Here is a 16,907-nt window from a genome sequence, read left to right as displayed (position 1 = left end):
TGTCTACAGTCCTCAGAAGTTACTCAGGTAGAATCCAAGATGGCATCAAGAATGTGGCGGAGACACCAGGAGACAGGCCAGTGCACCAGGAGTAGTGGAGGTAACTGAAGGTGGGTGTCAATTTGCTGAGGAAGTGCATCTCCCCCACAATGATACTGCTATCAAGCTCGCTGTGTCTCACAGTACACCATCAAGCACGTGTACGAGTTACCAAGAGGCAGGCCAATAACACAAAACACACCAAAGCATGCTGTTATCTGTCTTTAATGCATTTTTCCAGCTTACACTGCTCAAAAATTGAAGCAGTGGAATAGTCCTCAGGGCTAAATTCAAGCAGGGCCTCCCGACATACGACTTGACAAACACGTTTCTGACAAAACAGGCTCTCTTCTGTTGCTTTTAAACACAATAGCTGAAGCAAAAAGTGCTTAGGAACTATGATGATGTCATATATGGGATAATATAGGGAGGTTAAGCACAAGACGAAAACAGGAGAGGAAGCTTTATTGGTATTGAAGCGGGACATTAGTCTCTCTCTCTTGCTAATGTGTCACATTTATTTAAGTGTTTTGGTCCCATTATCTGTAACAGTGATTGACAACCACGTCGCCCACGGACGCGTCGTGTCGATTCTATTCATCATTCCTGCTAAGCTAGCAGAGTGTGGAGGACCGGTGAGAGTCATGTTTGTCTGTGTGTTCAGTTCTCAGCAGACCTGTCTAGCATGGACTTGAGGTGAGCATGCAGCGGCTCGCACACCGCCTGGTAGGCCTGCGGGGTCAGGTGAAGGTAGTCATACATGTCCTGGTGGGAGATGCTGCCGTTGGAGTGCACAAAGCCCGGGTCCACATTCAGGAAAGAGGCATGAGGTAGGCAAGTGACGGCTTCCCGCACCAACCGGTTGACCTCGGCATTGCGTTCCCGCAGAGGGTTTGGGGATTTACCTCGCGGTAGGAGTCCCTGCATCGAAGAGAGAGGTATGGATGTTAATGTTAAAATAGCTGCACACTCTGAAGCATCTCAAAGAAACTGTTGTGATATTAAATAAAACTGATTCCAGTATCTCTGATGTCAGCCTGTGTGATCCCAAGTAACACACAGGCTGGTATCGTCAATAGCTATATCAATTGTATTCTACCAATACAAAACCAAGTAAAACAGAGGCTAGTAACACCGAAACCAATATCAAAACCTAATAATGTATTACGCTCATAGATATGATACCAAATAAAATATACAATAATCAGTAAAAGAGAAGCCAGCGTACAATGCCAATAATGATATTTTAAAAAAAGTGTTTTTACTAATACGAAACCAAGAAAAACAGAGGTCGGTATCGCCAAAGCCAATATTATATTAAAAAGTGTGCTTCTTAGGACTGTTGCACACTACACGATGCAGTCGAACCAGATGGGACCGGACCATCGCATAAAAATGAGAGCTGCCGACACACCGCCGCACATTAAGCGATTGGATATACGCATGGATAGCGAGCCTGTATAGGCATTTGATACTATGTATACAGTATATTGTATACAATTCCAATGAAGTTGGGACGTTGTGTTAAACAAATAAAAACAATACAATTTGCAAATCATGTTCAACCTATATTTAATTGAATACACAACAAAGACAAGATATTTAATGTTTAAACTGATAAACTTTATTGTTTTTAGCAAATAATCATTAACTTTGAATTTTATGGTTGCAACACGTTCCAAAAAAGCTGGGCCAGGTGGCAAAAAACACTGAGAAAGTTGAGGAATGCTCATCAAACACCTGTTTGATGAACATCCCACAGGTGAACAGATGGGTGCCATGACTGCGTATAAAAGGAGCTTCCCTGAATTCAGTCATTCAGTTTCCCCTGAAAACTCAGTCATTCACAAGCAAAGATGGGGCGAGTTTCACCTCTTTGTGAACAAGTGCGTGAGAAAAGAGTTGAACAGTTTAAGGACAATGTTCCTCAACGTACAATTGTAAGGAATTTAGGGATTTCATCATCTACAGTCCATATCATCATCGAACGGTTCAGAGAATCTGGAGAAATCACTGCATGTAAGCGTCAAAGCCGAAAACCAACATTAAATGCCCGTGACCTTCGATCCCTCAGGCGGCACTGCATCAAAAACCAACATTAATGTGTAAAGGATATTACCACATGGGCTCAGGAACACTTCAGAAAAACCAATGTCAGTAAATGCAGTTTGGCACTACATCTGTAAGTGCAACTTGAAACTCTACTATGCAAAGCAAAAGCCATTTATCAACAACACCCAGAAACGCCGCAGGCTTCTCTGGGCCAGAGCTCATCTAAGATGGACTGATGCAAAGTGGAAAAGTGTTCTGTGGTCCGATGAGTCCAAATTTCAAATTGTTTTTGGAAATTGTGGCCGTCGTGTCCTCCGGGCCAAAGAGGAAAAGAACCATCCGGACTTTCACAGCGTTTGAAGAATATCTGCGAGAGTATTGTTATATTGCCTGTTTGAATGTGTTTATCCAACATTTGGGTACCAATATTCATTATTTTGAGAGATATGTGCCACGAGTTCAATGCTAATTTTCATTAGCTCGTCAATGGTGTTTGTCATTCATTGCTTTGACCTAGAGATCTTTGTGAACAAAAACGAAGAAAGAAACAAAAGCTGTGATGTATTTGATCTTTCAATAGCTGTAATTATTTTATGTGAGTTCAGTTTTACAGTGAACGTAAACTGGAGTGTCAATAAAAGACTTTAAGCAAGCAATATTCACTCTCACTCCTTGCTACTATGTTATCACCTTAGCACGTGGACTCTGCATTACAGTCAGGGCACTGCTGGATAAAAGTGCTGGAGCGGAGCACGGAATAGACTGCTTCTATAAAAGTGGTAAAATCTGAGATTTTAGATCCAGTCCGATCTGACACTTTTTGCTGACATTGAACCGATTTCCGATCTCAAAGATCGGATCGGGACACCCCTAGTATTTTCTTCTATAGACACATACTAATTTGCCGGGTATTTTGCTCTTCAAAGTTGGCTACTCTCCGCTACAATGCGATTCCAGCCAGACCAATGTGACAAGTGTACTGTCCCACATAATCACTTAATTTGGTGTTTTGCAACTTCATGTGATAGCTTAGCGATTAGCATGGTGTTCCTGTCTTTCTCGTCTTATCGTCCGCCTGTCCTTCGTTATTACGATACTTGTCTGAAAGTGTAGTTTATCCGCTGTCACTGAGGCGATGATTAGTGACTTATGCTGTGCTGACAACGGACGCGAGGCGCACGTTCACCTCCGTGGCTCAACATCGTATTTAGCCGCGTTAGCTATAGCTCGTAGGTAGCTGGGGTGGCTGCCTCAAAATAGCATGCAACAAGTATTCCACCCATGAACAGTGGAAAGCAGCGAGTTTGGGTGACAATAGGGACTCTCCGTTTGGGATAGTAGCCGCTAGCGTGTTGAGGGAAAAGCCACGCGGTTCCCATAATTCATCCCAACATGCAAATTTGAATTATTACAGTAAAAAAGTAAAAATCATTCATAAAAAAGATGTTCATCTTTTTTATTAATGTGTTTAATTTTACCAGTCGTTTGTTGAATGTATGCGTTGTTTAACCTTTATGCTTATTTCACATTCATGGTTGATGGATGGCACTATTACTATCAAACCGTGGGTGGCGTGTGTGTGTAATAAAGTGGCCTCCCGGTCAATTAATTTAGATATTCAGCAATGCTCTCTCGGGCATTGTTTGTTAATAGTAAATGATTATTTACTTTGAGGTGTATAAACTCACGTGTGCCGGCCATCTGTGTGTTCAACATGTGACAAAGCTACCGAAATAACCTATTTGTGCGAAAAAAAAGTATTTCGGCCCAAAACCGAAAATTGACTTTTAGGCTATTTTCGGCCGAAACTTCAATGCATCACTTGAAAAAAACAAAAATCATGTTTATTATTGTGGTTCATATGATATGAAACTACAGTGCTGTTCCAAAATATTAGGAACAGATCTCAGTTATGACACAGCGTGGTTCTACACCACTACCAACACAAGGACACAATCCTGATCCTGTTAGGACGATGGCACTTACAAGTACGAGCGTGTGAGCGTGCGGCAGCTTGTTCTTGACAACTTGGACGATTTCCATGATGCCTCCACAGATCTGCTCAGCGGTATGTCCACGATTTTGGGTCCCGACCCACAGCACGACGATCTGGAGGGAGAAAAAGCAAGATGATGATGTTGCGGTGTCCTTGTACTAAAAATGGGTGAACTGTACGGAATACCTTTGGGCTGATGTGGTCCAGTTCGCCATTTGTCAGTCTCCAGAGAACGTGCTGCGTGGCGTCGCTACCCACCCCGAAATTGAGGGCGTGGAGTGGAGAGAAGAGCTGCCGCCACACCTGTGACAAAAGCCAAACAAATTTAACTTATACACAAGTGTATATTTAGAAATCTGGGAAATAAAGGAGCTTTTCTTACACCGAACTGATGCATAAGCTGCACCAGAAAGTCACCAACGAAGAGGACGTCAGGTTCTTTGTCTTTACTGTCGGACAGGAAGCGGTTGTGCTGCATAAAGGCAGAAGAAGTATAATACAGGAAAGGGCATCATGGAGGCTCTTTGCTTATTTTAACAAAAGAGTGAGGATAACCGTAGAATAGGAAATAGAACTTATTATTTTAGTTATTGCAGTATATTATTTAATAGGATAAAAATACTGCTCAATTGCACAACATAATCATTACTCTGTAATCGTTGAAAAATTAGGGCTTCAATATTTGTTTTTTTCATGTTTTTATTGCATCAACTTTATAATGGCGGACACAGTTTCAGCATGAATCAATGTATGAGATTTCAACGTGCCATCCTTAAAAAAAAAAAAAAAAAAAAATCTGTCTCTCTGGATTAATTCGCCTTTACCAATTCTGCTTTCAACCTTGGTTTCAAGAAAATTAAAAAATCTATGTTCTCTACCCAACAAAATGGACGCGCTTCATCTTCTCACAAAGACCAGTAAAGACTTTGGACCTTCCGCTGCCCTGTGCTTCATGGAGACATGGGTATGTGATGTGTAGGGTTCTTTATAACCAGTATCAATATCAACCCTATGAACTAAAAGGCAATGTGTGTGGAACTAACCCAATTGACTTAATATTTATTCATTAATGTTTCAGTTAAAAGTTATACATCGCATTGTTATAGTTATTTGCGACTGTTGTATCACATCAAATGGTTTGTTTATATGTGCAGGTTTTAACTTGGCTTCCTATTTTCAGCTTACAGCCTTTTATTTTGAAGGGTACGCACCAGAACTCAGCTTTTTGGCACAAGAAGTAACTTCACACGACACCGGTGAATTTTGAAAACGAAAGTTGGATGGAACCAAATGCTCTAAAATGTTTATTCCTTTACCTACCCACCGGTGAGGTACAAGGTTAGTGTTTGTGAAACCGTGAGGCAACGTTTATGTGAATTTTGTCCCAATTCATAGTGATGTAAAGTTGCTAGTTTGACCTTTGGTGAAGTTTTAGCTCAATGTTAAGCTTTTTTTTTCCTGTCATCAGCGCTTACGTTGGTTTGAACACTAAAAATCATCAGTGCATAAGTGCAACCTATCGTTTAACTTGTTAGCAGCCTCAATGTTGGCATAGATGTGTTTTATTCTTTCACATTTTAGCATTTACACAAACAAGGTTTTAAGCAAATTTTAAACTCTTCTCAAAAAGCACTCAGCAAACAAATGGAGTAAATAAAATTATACGATGATGAGATCATATGTTAAGTAAAGGACTACCGATTAAATATTTCACAGGCTGATGTTGGGTTTGCAGCATATAAGTTTTTCCATCTTATTTTCATTTTGTTTACCAGCAATGATTTTATAACTACTGCAGGGGTCACTATTGAGTGACCAACACAGCCGACACCGTTTGTGTCGTGTGTCAATACACTCCTTGAGGTATCATCATCCCATCAATACCTAATGCCGATACATTTAAATTATGCTACAGTTACGATAAGTACAGCATTTATGAAAAGTAAAAAAAAAAAAAAAACTGAATAGATGTAAACACATTGCATGCCTTTTATGCTTTTATCTGAACATGCAGGTGTTTCAGTTATGTCTTTTAAATTTACAGTGGGTACAGAAAGTATTCAGACCCCCTTAAATTTTTCACTTTGTTATATTGCAGCCATTTGCTAAAATCATTGAAATTCATTTTTTTCCTTATTCATGTACACACGGCACCCCATGTTGACAGAAAAAAATGGAATTGTTGAATTTTTTGCAGCTTTATTAAAAAAGAAAACTGAAATATCACACAGCCATAAGTATTCAGACACCTTTGCTGTGACACTCATATTTCACTCAGGTGCTGTCCATTTCTTCTGATCATCCTTGAGATGGTTGTACACCTTCATTGGGGTCCAGCTGTGTTTGATTGGACTTGATTAGGAAAGCCACACACCTGTCTATATAAGACCTTTCAGCTCACAGCAGATGTCAAAGCAAATGAGAATCATGAGGTCAAAGGAACTGACTGAAGAGCTCAGAGACAGAATTTCTGCTGCACTTAAGCTTCCTAAGAGCACAGTGGCCTCCATAATCCTTAAATGGAAGACGTTTGGGATGACCAGAACCCTTCCTATAGCTGGCCGTCCGGCCAAACTGGGCAATTGGGGGAGATGAGCCTTGGTGAGAGAGGTAAAGAAGAACCCAAAGATCACTGTGGCTGAGCTCCAGAGATGCAGTCGGGAGATGGAAGAAAGTCAACCATCACTGCAGCCCTCCATCAGTGAGGGCTTTATGGCAGAGTGGCCCGACAGAAGCCTCTCCTCAGTGCAAGACACATGAAAGTCCACATGGAGTTTGCTATTAAAAAAAAAAAAAACACCTGGAGGAATCCAAGATGGTGAGAAATAAGATTCTCTGGTCTGATGAGACAAAGATAGAACTTTTTGGCCTTAATTCTAAGTGGTATGTGTGGAGAAAACCAGGCACTGCTCATCACCGGTCCAATACAGTCTCAAAAGTGAAGCATGGTGGTGGCAGCATCATGCTGTGAGGGTGTTTTTCAGCTGCAGGGACGGGATGTCTGGTTGCAATCGAAGGAAAGATGAACGCGGCCAAGTGCAGGGATATCCTGGACAAAAACCTTCTCCAGAGTGCTCAGGCCCTCAGGCTGGGCCAAAGGTTTTCCTTCCAACAAGACAATGACCCTAAGCACACAGCTAAAATATCAAAGGAGTGGCTTCAGAACAACTCTCTGACTGTTCTTGAATGGCCCAGCCAGAGCCCTGACTTAAACCCAATTGAGCATCTCTGGAGAGACTTGAAAATGGCTGTCCACCAACGTTCACCATCCAACCTGACAGAACTGGAGAGGATCTGCACGGAGAAACGCCAAAGGATCCCCAAATCCAAGCGTGAAAAACACGTTGCATCATTCCCAAAAAGACTAATGGCTGTTTTAGCTCAAAAGGGTGCTTTTACTAAATACTGAGCAAAGGGTCTGAATACTTATGGCTGTGTGATATTTCAGTTTTTCTTTTTTAATAAATCTGCCAACATTTCAACAATTACGTTTTTTTTCTGTCAATATGGGGTGCTGTGTGTACATTATTGAGGGGAAAAAATGAACTTAAATGATTTTAGCAAATGGCTGCAATAGAACAAAGAGTGAAAAATTTAAGGGGGTCTGAATACTTTCCGTACCCACCGTATATAAAAGAAATGACCTGTTCAGTCAGCCACTGCTTGTTGCAGACAAACTTCATATTCACAGTAAAACATTTTGCAGATATAACTCAAATCGCTGTCAAACTTTATTAGATACAAATCTATGGTACACCAATTACGTTACACTAGACACCTCATGCATGGTCCAGTGCTAGCAGTGGAAAGTTAGTGGAGAGCCATGCAAGTTTTTAATTTATTTGTATTTATTTAATTTATTTATTTAAGCATATTAATGTATTATAAGATATTCGGTAAGTGTTAAGTTAACTTTATCCCTGCACCCACCCCACCCCAAAACCCCTGGCCAGCCGGTGGATGCCCACCACCACAAATAGATTCCGGTCCTGTGGGAAACACTACCCTCTCCTTTTCTGTGTAAATCAGTTGTCTTCAAAACATGAGTATTTTGGTTTTATTTAGTGTTTTTATACAGCGGTTAAAATTTATACCAAAAAAGACAAGTTTCTTACCGATAAGATACCAAGTAAACAGAGACTTGTGTCATCAATACCACTCTTAATAGGTTACTATCCATCGTTTGATCATTGATTAATCATTTAAATCTTGTTTAACACCAAACGTAAAATAAATAAGTACTACTTTGCCGCCTCCTTGGTGCCAAGGAACAATGCTGAACTGAGTTGAGGGGCATCATTTCGACAAAAGTGGTCTTTGCTGCCATTTTGTGGTATTTTGGTGCCAAGGAAATATGTAAAAGTGAATTGAGGTTTTTTATTTAAACAAAAGTAGTGCTTTGCCTCCCTCTTGTGGCATCTATAGGAAATTAACATTTTTAGGGAGCCTTCAATCACTCGTGGAATTCGGCTATTCGAGACAGGTGTCGGTCCTTCATTATGGAGTAACACTGTACTAGAAAAACCAGTCGCTCCAGGTTCCGCGTCACATCACGGACCGCCATGTGGCGGACAAACAACACTGATTACGTGATCAAAAACTGTTAGGAGGGGTTTGCAGGTTTACCTAATTTTGTACCCAACTACATAAACTATGATGTTAAGTGCCCGTCTGATTGCTATGGTCGTCACTGGGGCACAGCCCACATAAAAATGACGTTATGCCACCGACACCCAACATCTACACACCATCGACATCCATCGTCCGTCTCCCTGGGTGTCCTCACAGGCGGTGGGTGTGGCGGCTGGGTTCCGCTCGTCGGCACTCATGACTCGGCCTGGATCAGCTTTTTAAAGCAGGCACGTATGACTTCGGCTTTTTCTGTTTCAACGACACAAACCAAACAAACACGTAACGCAAGAGCTAACAAGGCTAGTTGGGCGCTAGCTTAGGATGGTTAAGAATTAGCACTAGCGGCTAGCTCGCATGTTTTTTTGTTTTGTTAGTTTTTTGGCAAACTCGTTCAAACACAATTCATTAAAATAATTGTCGCCCGGTTGTATGTTGTAATAAACTTACATACACGTTGAATATAGACAATTAAATAGTACAAAATCCCATCATCGTCTCCTAAAATCCGTTTCAGGAAGTGAGCTTTCACGCCGACGGCACGTACCACCACTGCTCCCCGTCGGGGGTAACATCCCGTTATATTTGTGGTATTTTACAACCATAATTTTAAAAAATTTAAAAATAATTAATATTGTGTAACTACCGGGCTTCATCTCGTTTAAATTCGGAAATAGAAGAAAAAGATAGACGGGGTTGTGAGCCTCCCCTACAGGCGTGTGTCTGTGGACCGGTCCCACCGCTTCACAACGTCATAGTTGCGCTTGCCTGGCGCATGTGGAGCGGTGTGTCTGGACCGATGTCGGTCAAACTCTCGGCAGTTAATTTAAATAATCTTATTTCTTTAAAGTTTATGCGACGGATTCGCTGTTAGTTCGGTCACACACGGCTCAAAGTTGGTAGTGGTTAACTTGGACGGACTGCTGTAACGTCACTCAGGTGCGCCTTGTGTTAAAATTGCACCTGTTAGGCACCACCTCCATAACGGCTCACGAAGGAGCTTGATCATTGTACTGTTTATGATCACCCGTACATTTTTTTGAGGGGTTGTTAGATATATGAAAAATGTGGACTGATTTGCAGGCGCTGTGACGGTCCGTCTTCTGTTTTGGCTCTGCTGACCTCCGATAGATGGCGACCTTGTCACTCTGCAAGTAAGAAGGTTATTTGATCGAAAATCTGCTCCACGGCCACGACATAACACAAGAATTCAGTGTTCAGTTTTTTGGGGCTTTTATCGTTGTGGTTTGCATTGGGGTAGTACGACGTCTTAATGAGAGCGGTTCCTAATAGTTTGGCCTTGTCCTGTAGCTAAACAAGCAAAATATTCGGAAACTCATCAGTAGGCAATGAGTGCAATGTTAGACCAATGCAAACCACCAAAAACGCAGACCATGAAGTAAAATATTTTTTGTTATGATTTTTCTTTTTACATTTTTTATTGAAAATAAGTGTCCAACAGATAGAGAATGAACTTTGATTAGCTTGACTCTGTCATTCCCATTGTTGTCACCATGAGTTTACCTCCCAACTGGAAGTTCACATGCCACTGAATGTAGAGGTTCTGCATGCATGGAGGCCAAGATAGCTACACCCCAGTATGCCCTTATCTCTTGTATTGAAGAGGAGCTACTGCCCTTGTACACCTTTTAATAAGTCTTTGGGTAAAGATTTTTGCACCCAGAGGCGGAAACGCGTCACAAAACAACACAGAGAAACTGAACAACTTTTCTCATCACTAAAAGTTTTATATTTATCGTGCTCATCTAAAAAAAAATGGGTATGGGTTATTTTCATATAATTCAATTAATAGCCCATCCATCCATCCATTTTCTACCGCTTATCCGGGTCGGGTCGCGGGGGCAGTAGCTTTAGCAGGGATGCCCAGACTTCCCGCTCCCCAGCCACGTCATCCAGCTCTTCCGGGGGGATCCCGAGGCGTTCCCAGGCCAGCCGAAGGACTGAGTCTCTCCAGCGTGTCCTGGGTCGTTCCCGGGGTCTCCTCCCGGTGGGACGGCCAGGGAGGCGTCCGGGAGGCATCCGACTCAGATGCCCCAGCCACCTCATCTGGCTCCTCTCGATGTGGCGGAGCAGCGACTCTACTCTGAGATACTCCCGGATGACCGAGCTTCTCACCCTATCTCTAAGGGAGAGCCCGGACACCCTGCGGAGGAAACTCATTTCGGCCACTTGTATCCGGGATCTCGTTCTTTCGGCACGACCCACAGCTCGTGACCATAGGTGAGGGTAGGAACGTAGATCGACCGGTAAATTGAGAGCTTCGCCTTTCGGCTTAGGTCCTTCTTTACCACAACGGACCGATACAAAGTCCACATCACTGCAGACGCTGCACCGATCCGCCTGTCAATCTCCCGTTCCATTCTTCCCTCACTCGTGAACAGGACTCCAAGATACTTGAACTCCTCCACTTGAGGCAGGATCTCATCCCCGACCTGGACAGGCCCTGCCACCCTTTTCTGACTGAGGACCATGGTCTCAGATTTGGAGGTGCTGATTCTCATCCCAGCCACTTCACACTCAGCTGCGAACTGCTCCAGTGAGAGTTGGAGGTCACGGCTTGGTGAAGCCAACAGAACCACATCATCTGCAAAAAGCAGAGATGCAATACTGAGGCCACCAAACCGGACCCCCTCTACGCCTCGGCTGCGCCTTGAAATTCTGTCCATAAAAGTTATGAAGAGAATCGGTGACAAAGGGCAGCCTTGGCGGAGTCCAACCCTCACCGGGAATGAGTCCGACTTACTGCCGGATATGCGGACCAAACTCTGAGTCCGGTCGTACAGGGACCGAACAGCCCGTATCGGGGGTTTGGTACCCCATACTCCCGAAGCATCCTCCACAGGACTCCCTGAGGGACACGGTCGAACGCCTTCTCCAAGTCCACAAAACGCATGTAGACTGGTTGGGCGAACTCCCATGCACCCTCGAGGACCCTGCCGAGGGTGTAGAGCTGGTCCACTGTTCCACGGGCAGGACGAAAACCACACTGCTCCTCCTGAATCTGAGATTCGACTTCCCGACGGGCCCTCCTCTCCAGCACCCCTGAATAGACCTTACCAGGGAGGGAGGACTGTGATCCCCCTGTAGTTGGAACACACCCTCCGGTCCCCCTTCTTAAAAAGGGGGACCACCACCCCAGTCTGCCAATCCAGAGTGGTGACCTCAAACCCAGAGATAGGAGAGCCCGCTTCAGAGAACCCACACTCTGCTTCCTCATGGGAAGGGGTGTCGGTGGAATTGAGGAGGGCTTCGAAGTAATCTCCCGAATCACAACATCCCGAGTCGAGGCCAGCAGACCCTCACAATACGTTTGGGCCTGCCACGTCGGACCGGCATCTTCCCCCACCATCGGAGCCAACTCACCACCAGGTGGTGATCAGTTGACAGCTCCGCCCCTCTCTTCACCCGAGTGTCCAAGACATGTGGCCGCAAGTCCGATGACACAAACACAAAGTCGATCATCGAACTGCGACCTGGGGTGTCCTGGTGCCAAGTACACGTGTGGACACCCTTATGCTTGAACATTGTGTTCGTTATGGACAATCCGTGATGAGCACAGAAGTCCAATAACAGAACACTGCTCGGGTTCTGATCGGGGGGGGGCGTTCCTCCCAATCACGCCCTTCCAGGTCTCACTGTCATTGCCCACGTGAGCATTGAAGTCACCCAGCAGAACGATGGAGTCCCCAGCAGGAGCGCTCTCCAGCACCCCCTCCAAGGACTCCAAAAAGGGTGGGTACTCTGAACTGCTCTTTGGTGCATAGGCACAAACAACAGTCAGGACCCGTTCCCCCCAACTGAAGGCTGAGGGAGGCTACCCTCTCATCCACCGGGGTGAACCCCAACGTACAGGCCCCGAGCTGGGGGGCAATAAGTATACCCACACCTGCTCGGCACCTCTCACCGTGGGCAACTCCAGAGTGGAAGAGAGTCCAACCCCTCTCGAGAGGACTGGTACCAGAGCCCGAGCTGTGCGTGGAGGCGAGTACGACTATATCTAGTCGGAACTTCTCGACCTCACACACCAGCTCAGGCTCCTTCCCTGCCAGAGAGGTGACATTCCACGTCCCTAGAGCCAGCTTCTGTAGCCGGGGATCGGATCGCCAAGGTCCCCGCCTTAGGCCACCGCCCAGCTCACACTGCACCCGACCCCAATGGCCCCTCCCACAGGTGGTGAGCCCATGGGAAGGGGGGGACCCATGTTACCCTTTTGGGCTGTGCCCGGCCGGGCCCCATTGGTGCAGGCCCGGCCACCAGGCGCTCGCCTTCAAGCCCCACCACCAGGCCTGGCTCCAGTGGGGGGCCCCGGTGACCCTCCTACGGGCAAGGGAAAACCAAGTCCATCGTTTGTCATCATCATAAGTAGTCTTTGAGCCGTGCTTTGTTTGTCATGGGTGACCTTGCCAGGGGCATAGATCCCCAGACAACTTAGCTCCTAGGATCATTGGGACACACAAACCCCTCCACCACGATCAGGTGACAGTTCAAGGAGGGGTCTGCATGCATGGAGGCCAAGATAATAGCGTTAAAGACGAATGTTTGCAACGACCCTAGGGAGGATAAGCGGTCCAGAAAATGGATGGATGGATGATTTTAGGCCTTTTGGCAGAAAAATGTCTGGAACTCAGGAATGCATGGACGATTTTAATTCATATTTCACATGCTCACTGTGGCACCGTACAGACAATATTACATCCCAAATACTAGGAAATGTTGGTTTGGTAAAATATGGGACCTTTAAGACACTATGGCCTGGTACACAGATAAGGATTTTTCCGATCTTCAAAGATTTTCTTATCTGTAACATACCTTGTTATGATACGCCAGCTCCGCTTTGCAGTAATTGCATACTGTTTTATTTGAGTCCTTTTTTAGTTTAAAGTGATCCCAAACCTTGGACATCCTCTGTCTACAGCAGTGTATTACAGCAATGGTCCCAACTATACATAGGAATATTAGATACGGCAGCGCGCTGTAGCAGCTCTGCTAGCCAACATGCCTACATGGCAGCCATGTTGGGGAGTTGGACGTGCGTGTGTCTGCAAGAAATGTCTCTGTGGAAACATGGACAGTGGTGCAAACATGGTTCTGGCAGAGTGGTCGTTTTGTGGTTGACTTAACAGTTATGACACCACCACATTGATGCTATTCACTAGCCAGTCTACATGGCGTTTTGCATTAATTGTTAGCACGTTGCTAAATGGGGTATCCTAATGCAAAACTGTGGGCCGGGGTGGGGGGGTTAATTACAAAAACATGTAATTTGCTTTTTGTTTAGTGTGACAGTAAACTTCAAGTGACAATGAATAGCTTGAAGAGTCTTTGTTAAGAATTGTACTGACTGGTTAGCACATCTGCCTCACAGTTCTGAGGACCGCCTGTGTGGAGTTTGCATGTTCTCCCCGTGCCTGCGTGGGTTTTCTCTGGGTACTCCAGTTTCCTCCCACATTCTAAAAACATGCATGGTAGGTCAATTGAAGACACTAAATTGTCCCTAGGTGTGACTGTGAGTGCGGCTGGTTGTTTGGCTATGTGTGCCTTGCAATTGGCAGACAACCAGTTCAGGGTACGCCCAAAGTCGGCTGAGATCGGCGCCAGTACGTCCATGAACTTAGTGAGGATAAGCGGTACGGAAAATGGTTGGATTGCCACTATCTGCCAAACTGCTGCTTGTTGTGAAGTGAGATGAGTTGAGTTTACTACCGCCATACAGTGCTCGTATCTCAAATTTTTGCCCCCAAGTTAAAGCAAAAAAATTGGCCTCAAGACAGCTTGTATCTTTAAAAACTCCTATGTTGGGTGACTTGTATCTCAAGGCACCACTGTATTTTAAAATAGGGAGATACTTTTCAATTGCCTTTATATGGCATAGTTTTTCCAAAGTAAATTTATTCTGTGTGAAAGATTTAAAAAATGTTTTTCCCTCTCCACAAGAGTCAAGATGAGCCACGTGGCGGAGGGCCAATCCATCGGTGCCTGCAAATGCCATGCCGACACGAGCAAGCACAAAATAAAACGACTGAGATCTCGTAAGGAGCGCAGTCAGACGAGAGGTGTCGGTGACAGCAAAGACGCCTGCAAACCGGTCAAAGCGTACCAGCATCCCTGCCACCATCAGGGCAGCCTGGATATTGGGCACCTGCACAGCTGCTGCCATCACGCCCAGAGGAGAAACATTACGCCGCCGCCCCTCTCCGACACGCATGTGCCCACGCAGGAAGCCAGCGTCATCACGACGGCCCGTCTCATCGCCCATCGCGGACTCTTCAACCATGAGGTGAAGTCAATCGACATCGAGCGCCTGTTACTGGGGAAGAAGGGAAGAAAAGTGAATGCGAAGGAGAAGAAGGCAAAGGAGAAGAAGGAGACGAAGGCAAAGGCGACATCTCCATTTGTTAGTAGTGATGCCAGTGGTCCCGATGAAGAGGCTCAAGCCGCAGAGGCCCATGATGGACGTGACAAGAAAAGTCACACGTCAGAGATGACGCCGGACCAAAGAGAACAGGACTGTTCTTCATTCGCAAGCTCAGGCGAGGCTCTGGCAGCGAAGAGCAGGAAAGTCGAGCCACGCGAGAAGCCGTCGTCTTTTGCGGAGCGCACGCTCCCGAGGAAGAAACCCACGGATCCGCAGCGGCCGCCTAGGCCGATTCTCCGTCGGACCGTCGCCGTGGAAAGGGAGGTCGACGCTCGTGCTCAAAGAGAAGGCATCGCCTCAAAGTCCATCGGCGCGGTGGCGCAGCGCTTGTGCGACGCCTTGCGCTTTCCTTTAATGAAGAAGCGCGACCCGGTGGCCGAGAGCAGGGAGGTGCTGTTCCGTGTCCTGCGGGAGACGCACGGCCAGCACCTACAGCAGAACCTCCTCCGCATACACTCAGGCACAGGCCTCCACCCTCACCCCAGGAGAGTGGTCCACAAGCCAAAGGCCACACGGAAAGACCGGGATCGACGCTGGATCCCAGGTAGGCACACAAGCTCCAGAATCATACATTCACACCTATGGACAATTTACAGTTTTCTATGAACCTAGGATGCATATTTTTAAGCGAGTACTCGCAAGAGGTTTTAATATGCACTAATGCAAAAAATACTGCTATCATTGGGACATTTGTTCAAAAACATTTGAATTATATTCTGACAGTGAATGACTTGAAAATTATGCCGACTGTCATTTGTATGAACTATTGAGGAAACTATTTGTAATATAATTTGGGAATAATTTTGTATAATGCGGTCATTTGGAACACAATGTAATCATTGTGTGTTACCTTTGTCTTCATCAAAAGCAAAACTGACATAATGGTGTTTAATTAAATAGCAACATTTTGTTTTGGTTTTAGATTTGTTTCCAGCACCATTTCAAATCCACCCTGCGGATCCTTTCTATTTCAATAATGAGGATGCTCCCGTTTTGGAAAACACAGGGAAGGGGAGGAAGCACATTTTCTGGAATCTCAGTCCACCGCCACAGCGGCACTTGGACCAGGTAAGAACATCAGACTTTTTTTTTATTTATTTATTTTTTTTTTTAATTTTTTTGGGGTACTCTCTTAAGCCACCTCCACCTCACTTTGTCTCCTGTGAAGACTGCCGTTTGGCCAATGAGTCCCACGGGCATCTCAGCAGACTTCTACGAGGACATCTTCGGGCCTCGCGCCTCGCCGGAGTTCAGCATGGACTTTGGCTCCTCCTCCAGCCCTTCCTCTGCAGCGACTCATCATCTGTTTGCCCCATCTCCTGCCTGGCGAGCAGAAACCCTGGCGCACAGATTTGGTAAAACGCCTGCCGCAATGGATCCCTTTGAGGACTGTTTTGCGCGTAGGACGAGTCAGTCGCAGGCGAACTACGCGCGACACAGCCCCCGCCAGGAGCTAACAGGCCGATATTCACTGCAGCACTTCCCCCTGGAGCGTGACACCTTAACTGAAAACCAACAGTCCTCCTTCGCCCTCACCTTCCCCTCCCACGCTTTAACCTCTCTGCACAGCCACCGTTGCCCACCATCTTTTGTTCTCGAGAGCCCACCACCTGCATTCACCTCCTTGTCGAGCCCCAAACACTGGCCCTTTGGCTCCAGGAAATTGTACTAACAAACCACCTGACTCACTTTTTTTTTTGTCTTGTGTGCTTATTTTTGTTTATTTGTAAACAGTCATCGTAAGTCATTGTATTT

General features: G+C 45.5%; 2 protein-coding genes across 6 annotated transcripts in view; one reads left to right on the top strand and one right to left on the bottom strand.

Annotated features, from left to right (window-relative positions):
* Window positions 1–248: 248 nt before the first annotated feature.
* pafah1b3 (platelet-activating factor acetylhydrolase, isoform Ib, gamma subunit) lies at window positions 249–8,968 on the bottom strand. Its single transcript, XM_061776896.1, has 5 exons — window positions 8,836–8,968; window positions 4,470–4,559; window positions 4,274–4,390; window positions 4,078–4,200; window positions 249–960 (listed from the first exon to the last, which is right to left on the bottom strand). The coding sequence occupies exons 1-5, from the start codon at window positions 8,914–8,916 to the stop codon at window positions 700–702; spliced, it is 672 nt and encodes a 223-aa protein (XP_061632880.1). The 5' UTR covers window positions 8,917–8,968; the 3' UTR covers window positions 249–699.
* The window catches only part of si:dkey-250k15.4 (uncharacterized), an 8,131-nt gene continuing 32 nt past the window's right edge, over window positions 8,809–16,907 (top strand). Inside the window, exons 1-5 of one of the 5 annotated variants that reach the window (XM_061776891.1) lie at window positions 8,810–8,946; window positions 9,800–9,870; window positions 14,672–15,696; window positions 16,075–16,220; window positions 16,321–16,907. The exon at window positions 16,321–16,907 is cut by the window's right edge and continues 32 nt beyond it. In XM_061776891.1, coding sequence (XP_061632875.1) covers window positions 9,848–9,870; window positions 14,672–15,696; window positions 16,075–16,220; window positions 16,321–16,824 — 1,698 coding nt within the window. In that variant the 5' untranslated portion in view covers window positions 8,810–8,946; window positions 9,800–9,847 and the 3' untranslated portion in view covers window positions 16,825–16,907. Of the gene's footprint in view, window positions 8,947–9,281; window positions 9,307–9,500; window positions 9,656–9,799; window positions 9,871–14,671; window positions 15,697–16,074; window positions 16,221–16,289 lie in introns of those variants that run through there. The other 4 variants (XM_061776895.1, XM_061776893.1, XM_061776892.1 and 1 more) reach the window with 4 other exon arrangements.

Source organism: Phyllopteryx taeniolatus, chromosome 6 (assembly GCF_024500385.1).
Source record: "Phyllopteryx taeniolatus isolate TA_2022b chromosome 6, UOR_Ptae_1.2, whole genome shotgun sequence".
Lineage (NCBI taxonomy): Eukaryota > Metazoa > Chordata > Actinopteri > Syngnathiformes > Syngnathidae > Phyllopteryx > Phyllopteryx taeniolatus.
Note: the sequence above shows the minus strand (reverse complement) of the source record. Positions and strands in the feature narration are given on the sequence as shown.

Bases quoted from the DNA above. Each gene is read 5' to 3' on its own strand.
- pafah1b3 (XM_061776896.1), bottom strand. From the start codon at position 8,916: ATGAGTGCCGACGAGCGGAACCCAGCCGCCACACCCACCGCCTGTGAG. The intron at 4,391-4,469 runs GTAAGAAAAGCT...CTTTTGTCACAG, and splicing joins AGCTTATGCATCAGTTCGGT to GTGTGGCGGCAGCTCTTCTC. The intron at 961-4,077 runs GTAAGTGCCATC...TCTTCGATGCAG, and splicing joins ACGCTCACACGCTCGTACTT to GGACTCCTACCGCGAGGTAA.